This window comes from Miscanthus floridulus, chromosome 17 (genome assembly GCF_019320115.1).
Source record: "Miscanthus floridulus cultivar M001 chromosome 17, ASM1932011v1, whole genome shotgun sequence".
Taxonomy (NCBI): Eukaryota; Viridiplantae; Streptophyta; class Magnoliopsida; order Poales; family Poaceae; genus Miscanthus; species Miscanthus floridulus.
In genome coordinates this window covers 3,058,071-3,069,891 of record NC_089596.1, presented here as the reverse complement: position 1 = coordinate 3,069,891, position 11,821 = coordinate 3,058,071, and the positions used below count along the sequence as shown (strand labels likewise).

The 11,821-nt window shown below is 42.2% G+C and overlaps 1 protein-coding gene across 1 annotated transcript; it reads right to left on the bottom strand.

The window, feature by feature from the left end:
• Window positions 1-1,679: 1,679 nt before the first annotated feature.
• On the bottom strand, window positions 1,680-4,889 carry LOC136516604 (B2 protein-like). Its single transcript, XM_066510046.1, has 6 exons — window positions 4,738-4,889; window positions 3,735-4,379; window positions 3,509-3,609; window positions 2,822-2,905; window positions 2,634-2,744; window positions 1,680-2,224 (listed from the first exon to the last, which is right to left on the bottom strand). Exons 2-6 carry the CDS (start codon window positions 4,357-4,359, stop codon window positions 2,183-2,185), a joined length of 963 nt encoding a protein of 320 aa, XP_066366143.1. The 5' UTR covers window positions 4,360-4,379; window positions 4,738-4,889; the 3' UTR covers window positions 1,680-2,182.
• Window positions 4,890-11,821: the final 6,932 nt, after the last annotated feature.

Below are 11,821 nucleotides of genomic sequence, written 5' to 3'. Positions count from 1 at the left end.
CCATGACTTGGATATTGAGAAATGTGGCTAACTCTAGAGTTTTTACAGTGACTTGTTGTATGATCACTTAAAATAGTCTAGGAATACTTAAGATAAAAATGTTCTAGGGTTTATGCCCACGAACTAGCCTAAAAATGCTTCTAAGTGTTGGATATGAGGTTTGACCTTTAATAGAAGTTGTTTGAGTTGAGTACAATAAACTTTGTTTTTGGACCTATACCTAAATCAGTCTTTAACATGGCCGCATAGTGACCACAAGTTTGAATACAGTGCTGTTTTGGCCCCTCCAAATCTTTCTAATTCTCTGATCGCCGGCAGTGAATTGATATGTTTGCGACATTTTATCTTCCAAATTTGTATAGCAACTCAATTTGATACCGTACTACGAGTTTGAATACTCTCTGAGGAGATGGCAACAAAACAAGTCTCATCAAGTTTGGACTTAGCCACGGTAAAAAACCAGACTTAGCCACGGTCATAAATTCTAGACTTAGCCATATTTCCACGTGCTTACAGGTCATGATGTGCTTACAGGTGAGGTGTGCTGTGTCCGTGCTTGCATGCCTGCACATGCATGTACGGTTCGTTGCATGCACATAGTACGTACTACTACTCCGGTTAGCAATGTAACAAACGTATGGAGCCGTGCCCTGCATCGCCCGGCCGTGCTGTAGGAGCCGAGCTCTGCACTGTTATGGATTACATGAATGCTTTAGTGGTTTACTTTGCATTACTTCAACAAACACCTCGAAGGTGACTGGCTTCAGTCTTATAGATTTCAGAAGTTAACTTGAAATTGTTGAGTTACCTAGTCAACAAAGAGGTTCAAAGATCGAAAGATAATATAGCAGAGTTAATAGAGATTTTGTAAAGCCAATTTATCATTGGTAAATCAGCAAGTCCCCAGGGAGAGGAGAGCAAGTTGGGTACCGTATGGAAGGAGGCGCCATTTTTTCCCTTGACAAACTTGGTATTCATTTTCAGATTATTGGCAATTCCAAGCTCAAGATGGAGTTGAAGTTTCTATTGACAAAAACATAGTATGTATCGCATATTCATGTGCTCCTTGCCTCCTTCCCTGTATGGCTATAATTGCCAAACGCACCGCTAGGAGAATATCTTCTTGGGACAGTCATCATATATTTCTATTTCTATCCCTCTATCTCCTAATAAAACAAATGAAAAAACAGGAATTAGATGATTTGATCCCCAGCTGTGGGTCACAATTTCTTCTTAACATCCAGCGACGAACATCGCATGTCGTCTTCAATGCTGAAACGTCAATTGTCCAACGGTTCACGACTGGGATTTCTGGGCCTTGGATTGCTGACAGCATACCCTCTGGCCTCTGATGAGAGCAGCAGCACTCACAGTTCACCAACAAACAGCTGCTAGTACTTGATTGTCACTGACCGAGAGCGGTTGAACAAATGCAATCAACCACCTTTTGGGTTATCTGTTGTTTCACACACCAAGCCTGGTTGGTGCACCTGCAACCCAAAACCTGCGGCTGGACACAATGTTCCACAAGCCACCATATTATACTACTTGCTTTTGGCATTCACAGCATCCAAACTGATTAAATAAATCATGAAAGATTATGAAATCAATGAACGATTCTGGGCTGTACTACAGCGCAAATGCGCACAGCATAACATGAACCAGAAGCCAACACTCCGTGACAGTGCAAAATGCAGCAGCATTAAGGCAAATGCAAAGGAGGTTAAAGGTACAACAGAGTACAAAATACACACCCAGAGCACCGGCATCAACATCACCAGCCCTTACTTAGGGCCGCATGCATCTTAACCATTACACACAGTATACAGACAGGCCCCCATCTTTTGGGGACCCATTATGCCCAGGTATACCCACTCTACTAAGACGTGTAGATAGATAGCAAAACATACACACTCCAACTCCCAGACGGTCCAAGATTGGTTTGGTTCTTGACGACGACAGACACAGCGCAGTACACTGACAGGCTCACAGCTTGTTTGAGGGGGCCTTCCAAGTACCAGATCCGTCCTTCCATCCAGGGTAGGGAAAACAAAACCAGTAGCACCTTGCGCTTAAATAAACAACATTGCCAACGACCATCCACAAAACATACAAGGATGATTGATATTTACTAGAAGCTCACAAGGCAACCACCTCCCCAACAGCTCAGATGCCCAACAGCTCAGATGCCTTCCTTCTCGCATAGGTCTAGCAGCGACAAGGTCTGCAAATTTAAATTTCGTGAGAATGATTGACATGACAACTAGACAACAACATTATGAGATGAAGCATAATGAAAATAAAATAGTCTTGGCCCAAATCTAAAAGTAAATTCCATGCCCATAAGTTCTATAATACCAGCATGTCAATTGCAAGGGTATTGACATGCTTCTTTGAAGGAAGGTTAGCTGAAAACATCATCCATTTTATGCTCAATATCAGACAAACAATGCAAATGACATATGCATGGAATTGCACAGGAGACATCGAGAAAGTCACAATTATGCTTTTAAACAAGAGAATATTGTGGTTGGTGCAGAACCCGTGCATAGCAACGCTAATAAAGTTTCATTATACAAGGGAGCTTTCATTGTATATTCATGTGCACAGCAGACTGGATATGCTATATATACCTCCGCGATGGAGAGCTCAAGGCGAAACTTTGGGCCATCATAATGGTGCAAAACTGGCCTGAAGGAATCCTCTTCCAACGGCTTGCAAAGCTCCCTGATGCGGATCCTCACCTAACAAGATGAATGTGTCAGCAAAAAAAAACCAAAAGGAAATGAGAAATGAACACAATGACAAATGTTATCAGTACCTGCGCTGGGAATCTAGATTCACCTTTACACTTCTTATCCTCCCATGCAGTGGGATCGATATTAGACCCACCGAAACTGGCAGCCTAAGCAAATTCGTTTGAAAAAACAAAAGATAAAAGTTTCTTAGATTTATACTGAAGTGCGATTGGAATTTAAAACTTCAATATAAAAATACAAATGTGTGGAAGCAAAGTAAGACTAAGACATTTTATTTACCGAAACCAACTAAATGACGAATCAGTGATCTAACAGAAATGGGTAGCAACAAACAATATAGATCTAGACGTATACAAAGCACACCTACACCGAACTACAAAATAATGTCAACAATTTTTTACCAGTACACCAACAGTGCGCAAAACAATACAAGGGATTGAATACAAGCTAAAACCTGACCATTAAAAGACTGCAAGTCATCCACCTAAAATGTAATCAAATCATGCCTCTTCGATGCATTTGCTGTAGTAGCTGGATGTTTCTTTTTAAATATCAACAAACCATTGGTAAGAAGTTACATATAGAACACAAGGGAACGAAAGATCAAGTCAAGCTTAAAATAGTCTATCTAGAATGGTAATAATGGACACAATTTTTTAGCTCAAAGTATCTTATATATGACAAAAAGACAACTGTTTAACAACTTCAGAGAGGCTTTGCAGGAATCAGGAGATCAGAAAATCACACACCTCAAATACCCCATGAAGCTGGTGAGTTGTGTAGTTATAGAGGAAAAGAGGCAGCCCAGGAGTAATTGCTCGGACTGAATCACGATATCTTGCTGGCAATCCTGCAGAAGAGCAACAGATCTTAAGATACCATTATCAAATTAGTATATACACTGGTATCAAAATCTATTTTCCAGAACAGTTATTATTTGATTTCTCAAGAGATACAATAACATACAACACATACCAAAAAGCTGCCTCTTGAGATCCTCCTGCATGGTATCGTTGTTGCAGACAAAGATGTATCCACCAAGGACTTCATTCCTCGGTAGCATCTCACTCGTTGGCAATGTCTTGAAGCGCTTGTCAACCGCAGAATTGCCGTTGGCACTCCCATTGCTGTTGCCTCCATTATTGTTGCTGCCGCCATTGATTTTCCCATTGGCGTCTTTCCCGTTAGGGCTATTGGAGTACTTGTTCACCCCAACATTCATCTTGAACGCATTGACATTGACATTGGCATTGCTCCCCTTGGGGTACATTGGGTTCATGTTATAGGGCATGTTGCGGAAGGGGAGCTTCATGGCGGTGGCGACCTCGTTCATCTTGAGATCGTTCATCTTGATATCTAGGTTCATGAGCCCGAGGTTGATGTGGTCCATCATGCTGTCGTCATGATGCTGGTAGGACGTCTTGTCCCACTGCTTGGCGTCAGGGACGGTGTTCATCCTCGCGTAGTCGAGGTCGTTCATCCTCTCGCCCTTGGACCTGGTGATCTCCGCAAGCTTGGACGTCATGAGAGACCACTGGCGGTCCTCCACCACCTTTGGCTGCCCACGGAGCTCGTCCCCCAGATGCCACAGGCTGTCCATGGCTCGTTCAATCTAGGTACCTGTTGCAAGAGAAAGAAAGTATCAAGATCAATACATGCACACAGAGGAGGTCAGTGAAGAGAAGCCCCCTAGAAACAAGATCCTATACTGCAGTGGATGGATCGTAGTAAAAAAATGACGCTCTTTTCGCATCTAGAGAACAGATCGCCCATCCGAGCCGGAACCAGGGGCGGACCCAGTGAAGGACATGGGCGTACAGATGCACACCCGATAATTTTTGCGAGGCAATCGAAGACAGTAGGCGTAATACATGTAATTTGGTCAGATCCGAATACAGAATGTCAGTTAGGGTTTGGGTGCTCCGTTTCGCGCAGCAGGAAGGCGAGACGAGGACCAAGACCAAAGGGGTGGGCGTACCTGGTGGTGCTCGTCGCCGGCGAATGGCCCGGAGATGACCTGGGCACCTGGCGTACGGCGGCAGCGACGGCGGCCCAGTCGTCGCCACCCGCGAGACGAGGGTGAGAGGGCGGAGGCTGGGAGTAGTGGAAGGAGGAGACAAGGCAGGCAGGTGTGTTTAAATGGGGGACCTGCAGCTGCAGGCTGGAGAGACCGAGAAATTTCGAGATTTGATGACGTCGAATTCATGTGTATTTTTAATTTTTATTTGAAATTGTCTTTTATAAAATTTGACACCTACAGCATCTCTAACGGTTCACTATCCTCGTTTCGTTTAGAAAGTCATTTAAATAAAATTCATTCTCTGTCAGCCTGTTCGCTTGGTCGTAAACGATCGTAAATTTTTAGCCAGAACAGTATTTTTCTCTCACACTAAACCAACCAGCAGTAATAATCCACGATCGTATACGATCGTTTCAGCCCCAGCCGAACAGGCTGTGTATCTTCTCACCTTCAACAGATTATTTATATCTTAGGGCTCGCTAGAGAAGAATACAAAGACCGGCGGGACCGGTCAACTTTGCTATTTTTCCATTAGAACCCTCAGTGACCTAGCAAATCTACTATGTAATTAAAGGGTAAATGTCTTCTAAATCAAAGGACATGTTTGGATGAGACCCTAAAATTTGGATTTTGGATAAAAATAATCTATGTTGTTCTGATTCTATGGCCCCGTTCGCTGGTCTGAAACTTGGCTGAAACTGGCTGAAAAACACTGTTCATGCTGAATTGTTGTGAGAGAAAAACACTGTTCCGGCTGAAAAAAGAAGCCGAATATGTCTCTGCGTTAAAGTTCTCTAGAATCTTAGCATGTTTGGATGTAATCCTAGGATTTTGAGATTTTTTTTTTCTATCCAGATTCTTAAAATCCCTATGAATCTAAACACTACCTAAATTCTAGCTTCGTCATTGTCCGCTCTCTATTTTTGGCTAGCGAGAAACCAGAAAATGGAGGATAATAATATTTGGAAACTTAATTGGAGAAGTTGTTGGAGGCTATTTTTTAATCAAAATCTCTACCCCTATCAATATGTGAGGATATAAGGAAGGCCTTAGAGTTTGCTCTTAATTAGTTGAGGATTCTTTCGATTCAGATTCTTTATTTATTTTTCTATTTTTCTTCTTCTGTTCTATATTTCCAAGCCAACCGGAAAGAAACGTGAATTGAGGATTAGATTTAGTTACACGCGTGAATTCAATGCCAAATATCAAGGCCTTTCCTTCCATTTCCAAGAAAAAAAGATGGGATTTTCCTTTTAGAACGGTAGGAAACTGAACCGAGCTACCCTAGAGATGGCAGGTTGGAATTGGAACTTGGAAATGGTGGGTTAGGAATGAAGACCACATGCGGCTTAGAGGAAACAATTTCATCTTTGGTGCATAGTTTTTCTTAAAAAAAAGTTCATACTTCATGCTTATCCACGACTATATATCTGTCTCTAACAACTTTTATCCTTATAAATCACTCTTCATCCATGACACACATTACATTCCAACTCTTATGTGGACCATGTCTAGACCTAGACAGGTCGCATGCTATTTTTTGGTATGAAATTAAAATGATTAAAATCGGTAGATTAGGGTTAAGGTTGGGTCGCAAGCTCGTATTTAACAGTCCAGAGCTTTGTCCAGTAAAGATCGCGTATCGAGTCGGCCTTGAAATGCCTAGGTGGTGTGGTTGTACCGTGACGATGTCAACTTCACTCAACAAGAGGATCGGAGCAATGCATCGGCATGCACGAAAATAGGCAAAAGATACATATTTATGGAAAGATGTGATAGATGGCTGAAAACAGATATACATATGGGTATATATCTTTTTGATAAGGATCATGGTATACACGTACATCTTGAATTGAACACTGCAGAGAGCATGTAGACCGATGGGTGTCACGGAGATCGAAGAACAAGTCGGTTGGTTACTTGTCTATCTTCCATACTGTTTAGTTCAGGAAATTAGTGTTTAATCATGGATTAATTAGGCTCAAAACGTTCGTCTCGCGATTTCCAACCAAACTGTGCAATTAGTTTTTTTTCGTCTACATTTAATGCTCCATGCATGTATCGCAAGATTCGATGTGATAGCTATTGTAATATTTTTTGGGAAACTTTTTATGAACTAAACGCAGCCCAAATAGACTAAAACTAAAAGATAGGAGTAGCTCACACACGCTGTGTGTTTATGCTTGGCATGTGGGTGTTGCTCGGATCGCATGCGCGGTGCTTGGGAGGCAGGAGACAGCCCGCAGCTAGCGACCGGCCAACTTGCCTTTGCGTTGCGTCAAACCCCAAACGGCCGCGCACGTATATACATTGTTCACCTGTCAGGAAATACTGACAAACACGCACATGATGAACTTGTTCTCTAGTGCTTGCCTCCGCCTGCTTCGTGTTCCTGATTTGAATTTCGAATCAGATTGTCGTCGTTGGTTCCATACTTCCATTGGCAGATTGTTGTTGTCTTGTTGTTGAGTAGCTAGATCGATGATTAACGAATAAAATCAATGGAAATATCCGTGTGAAACGAAGTGTGTAGAGATATTCTCATGACAGAATAACCCATGACGATCAATTAACAAGATCAACCAATCAAAGTATACGTGTGTCAAGTATGCAATCCATGATCATAAACCCAACGAAAGGTTTCTTTCAAAAAAAAAAGAAAATAGAAATTCCAGCAAAGACAAAGCTTTGAACATGTTTAGTACAACTTAGGAAGCCTTGGACTTGGTCGGTACAGCTATCTCTATTAGCCTTTTCTGCCCTCGTTTCTTCCTACAACACCCATTTGTACGAAATACAGAAGCTGACTGAGTTAGGTCACCTTATCCTAATTGTATTTTTCCTTTATTTGTATAGTTCCTCATAAGCGGTTCCCAGAAAAGATGCTACCAAAAGCCCTTTGCCTGCCGGTTCAAGCGCCACACAAAACTGGCCAACCGGCGCAGGACCAATGCACTCCGAGGGCATGAAAGAAGCTTTAGATCATGTTTGGTTCTCAAGGCCCAGCTAGGAATTGAAGAAAACAATGAGTGTGGTTATGTTGCCTTGCTACCTTGATTTCTATGCAAACCATTTTTTCTTGCTCAAGTGAGCTAACCAAAACGGCTCTCCTCAAATAGGCTATTAGGCTTGCTTGGCTGAGCAAGGTCAAGCAAGGCTAGCTCCACATCCAAACATGCCTTTAGATGATTGCTCTTTGTCTTTCTATTTAGGGTCCGTGTTTGGTATGTCTCACGTACCAGCTCTACGTGTGGCTTTGGCACCGGAGCGGGTGAAGCCGCACCAAACGAGAACGCGTGAAGGGGCGCTTCTGCTTTCCGATGTGCGGATCTAGAGCTACTTTGGCACCAGGTGTCGTTGCGCCAAAAACTGGCTCGGCTCGTAGGGCTCTGGCTCCGCCCGTGGAGCACATTTAGAGGAGCGTTGCGAAACACGTCCTCATACAAGAACATCAGAATTTTTTTTTTATCTTCTCACTTGGTCGTGCAATAGAATATGTGCTATATATAACATCAAATTAGTTTTTTTTATAACAAAATTTTCATTAATTTAACAACATCGAGCCTAAACGGCTGCCAGTTTACATGGATGAGTGCTTCCCTGATGGCCACTGGTAGAGTTGTGCAGAGTTATTAGTTCTTAGCACCTAGTGTGGATTAATGTAATAATGTCGAATAATACATGTTATTTTAGTTCATTTCTCTCCAAATTAATTATTTGGTACGTTTCATGTGAGTACTTAATATTTTGTAACGCGTGCATCTAACCAGTAACCAGCACTACTGAAATAAACCCTTTCATCTCCCTTCCTCTCCTAATATTTCCTTAATCTGTGTATTCCCTTTTCAGTACACTGGATTGGATTATAGTACGAACCTGCAAGTTGCATGCATGCATGAGCTTAAAGGCAAATAATAATCAATCAAGTGCAGCTGTGTAAGTAGGAGTAGGTCACATGGAGTGACCATGTGCACCCAGCTTCGATGTACGTGCCTACGCGCTTTGTTTATCTTCTCTTGGATCAATCTCAAAGAAGAAAATTAAGAAATTGTTTTGGGAAATTAAAAAATATATATATAAAAAGAAAAGCTTCAACGGGTGCATGCTCTCGAGTCGATCACATGAGAGAAGTGATCGAGGCTAATCAAATCTCCATTTGATTTTACTTTCATTTCATTTCGTGGGCGGTGGCAGCAACATGCATGTGAAGAATATAATTATTTCTTTTGCCTGCGACCTGCGATTGAATGGCCAGCACTGCCCTGCTGCAATGCAAGGACACAAGAGGAATCCGATGTACAATATTCTTATTTGTACGTACGAATGGTACATACAGTATTTGGTTTCCTGGTCAGATCTTGTCATTTGAATTTGAACTGAAAACGCAGCATTCAACAGAAACATGCATGCATGTGGCTCATCACCCCCTAGACAAACGGCATATTCTGACTTCATCGCAACATTTCTACTCTAAATTTGCACGGCGACAATGCTCTGATTTGGTTTTATGCCTTCTCACACGAGTGAAGTCTGCCGAAGTTGGAGGTGACGCTGCACTCTCAACTCTGAACGGAATGAGGGATGTACATCCTGGAAACGATCCAGGTGACCAGATACAGCCGTGTCTGCATCTCGAGAAGCCGATCCAGTCCAGATATCTGCAAAACAAGGTGCCCCATCGGCCATCACAAATAACCCCAAGTGAAGCCAGTCTCAGGGTATGCATTGCCTGCTTTCTGATAGAGTTAAAGCAGGATCTCTAGGCATAAATCTAGCATGTCTACTTGCACTTTGAGTAAACCGTGAGTCCTAGAAGCATCTGCTAGTACTAGATTACAGATAGAATGAGAGAGAGAGAGGGGTGAAGGGGTGCAAACCATCGGCCGTCTTGGATGAAGATGGGCTCACCATCACAGTGCTTAGCGATAACCCGGTGGCGGTGCTGAGTCGAAGGGCGGCAGTGCAGTAGCGGTGTCGTCCAGGGGTCGGTGTAGAGGTCGCAGGGCAGCCCGGCGTCGTAGCAGCCCTTCAGTGCAGATGCAGAGGCGGTGGCGGTGCTTTCCGTTGCTGACAGCACCCCCTCTGTGATCGGTTAGGGTTTAGGACTGCAGGTGGGGTACTAGGCGGCTCAGGCGAACCTCGTGACTCGAGCGCCCCGGCCCCCACCTCCTATTTGTGGCACTATGCGACGGGGCCCACCAACCATATTAAGGTTGGGCGCCCCCGATCAGGGCGTGGATCCAAGGACCCAATTAGCCGTTGGGCCAATTGGTGGAGATCAACTAACATTCTCCCCCTTGATCTCACTTATAACTTAAACTTAACTTACTTACTTACTTACGCTTGTTCCCATTCCATCATAGATCAGTACATAGAGCGTGCTTCATCGTCATAGTCAGTTACCATTAGATTAAACAGCTACAATGCGTATCTCTGTTTTGAAACAGTTTCTTAACTAGGCCCATATTGTCCAGGAATCATAGGCTTTCCCTTAAACACATGCCGGCTACGTGTTCTCTGAACACACTAGGTGGTAAGCCTTTTGTAAACGGATCCACGAGCATATTTTTTGTTCTTATATGCTCAAGACTAATTATATGATTTTAGACTTTATCTTTCACAACATAATACTTTATGTCAATGTGTTTGGCAGCACCACTTGACTTATTGTTGTGAGCATAACATACTGCTGGATTATTATCGCAGTATAACTTAAGTGGTTTATGTATGTCGTCTACCACTTTTAACTAGGGCATGAATTTCTTTAGCCAATTCACCTGCACTGTGGCCTCATAACATGCTACAAACTCGGCATACATTGTGGACGATGTAGTGATGGTTTGCTTTGAGCTTTTCCACGATATAGCTCCTCCTACGAGAGTGAATATGTACCATAACGTGGACTTTATTTCATCCCCCGCATAATCAGAATCTGTGTACCTCTCTATGTGCAGGGAATCAAATCTTTTGTACGTTAGCATGAGACTCTTCGTACCTTGTAGCTAACGCAAAACTTTCTTTACTAATTTTCAATATTCTATTTCTGAATTACTCTGATATCTGCCAAGCAATCTGGTAACATATGCTAAGTCAGAGCGAGTACACACTTGAGCAATCGCTTTTATTTGATCGATCTCATATTGGTTCCTGGGATATTGAAATTCCACATATCTATCGCCCTTGACTATGGGAGCAGGTGATGACTTACAATTTTGCATACTGTATTTCTTTAGAACTTTTTCTAAGTATGCCTTTTGTGATAATCCTAAAACCTCCTTTTCTCTATCTCGGTGAATCTCTATTCCTAGGACGAACGAAGCTTCACCGAGATCCTTCATATCAAACTTTGAGGACAAGAACTTCTTTGTTTCTAGTAGTAGATTGACATCGCTGCTAGCGAGCAAGATGTCATCCACATACAAGACTAGGAAAATGTATTTCCTATTCTTCAACTTTGCATAAACGCAATTGTTCTCTATATTTTCTTAAAACCCAAACTTTCTTATTGTACTATGAAACTTTAAATACCATTGTCTTGAAGCTTACTTTAATCCATAAATAGATTTCTTTAGGTGGCATCTCATGGGTTGTTTTTCTTCCACAACAAAATCTTTTGGTTGTGCCATGTAAACGTTTTCCTCTAAATCACCGTTTAGGAACGTCGTCTTTATATCCATCTGATGTAATTCTAAGTCGTAATATGCTACAAGCGCCATTATGATTCTAAAAGAATCCTTATATGAGACTAGAGAAAATGTATCATTGTAATCTATGCCTTCTCTTTGCGTGAAATCTTTCGCCAAAAGTCACGCTTTAAACATTTCTATATTCCCTTTAGAGTCATGTTTAGTTTTATAGACCCATTTACAGCCTACTGTCTTGGCTCCTTTAGGAATTGTTTCTAATTTTCAAACTCCGTTAGTTTTCATTGATTTCATTTCATCTTCCATGGCTTCAAGCCACTTGGATGAGTGAGCGCTTCTCATGGCTTCTTCAAATAAGGTGGGATTACCCTCCATTTGAAATTTCTTACATTCATAAA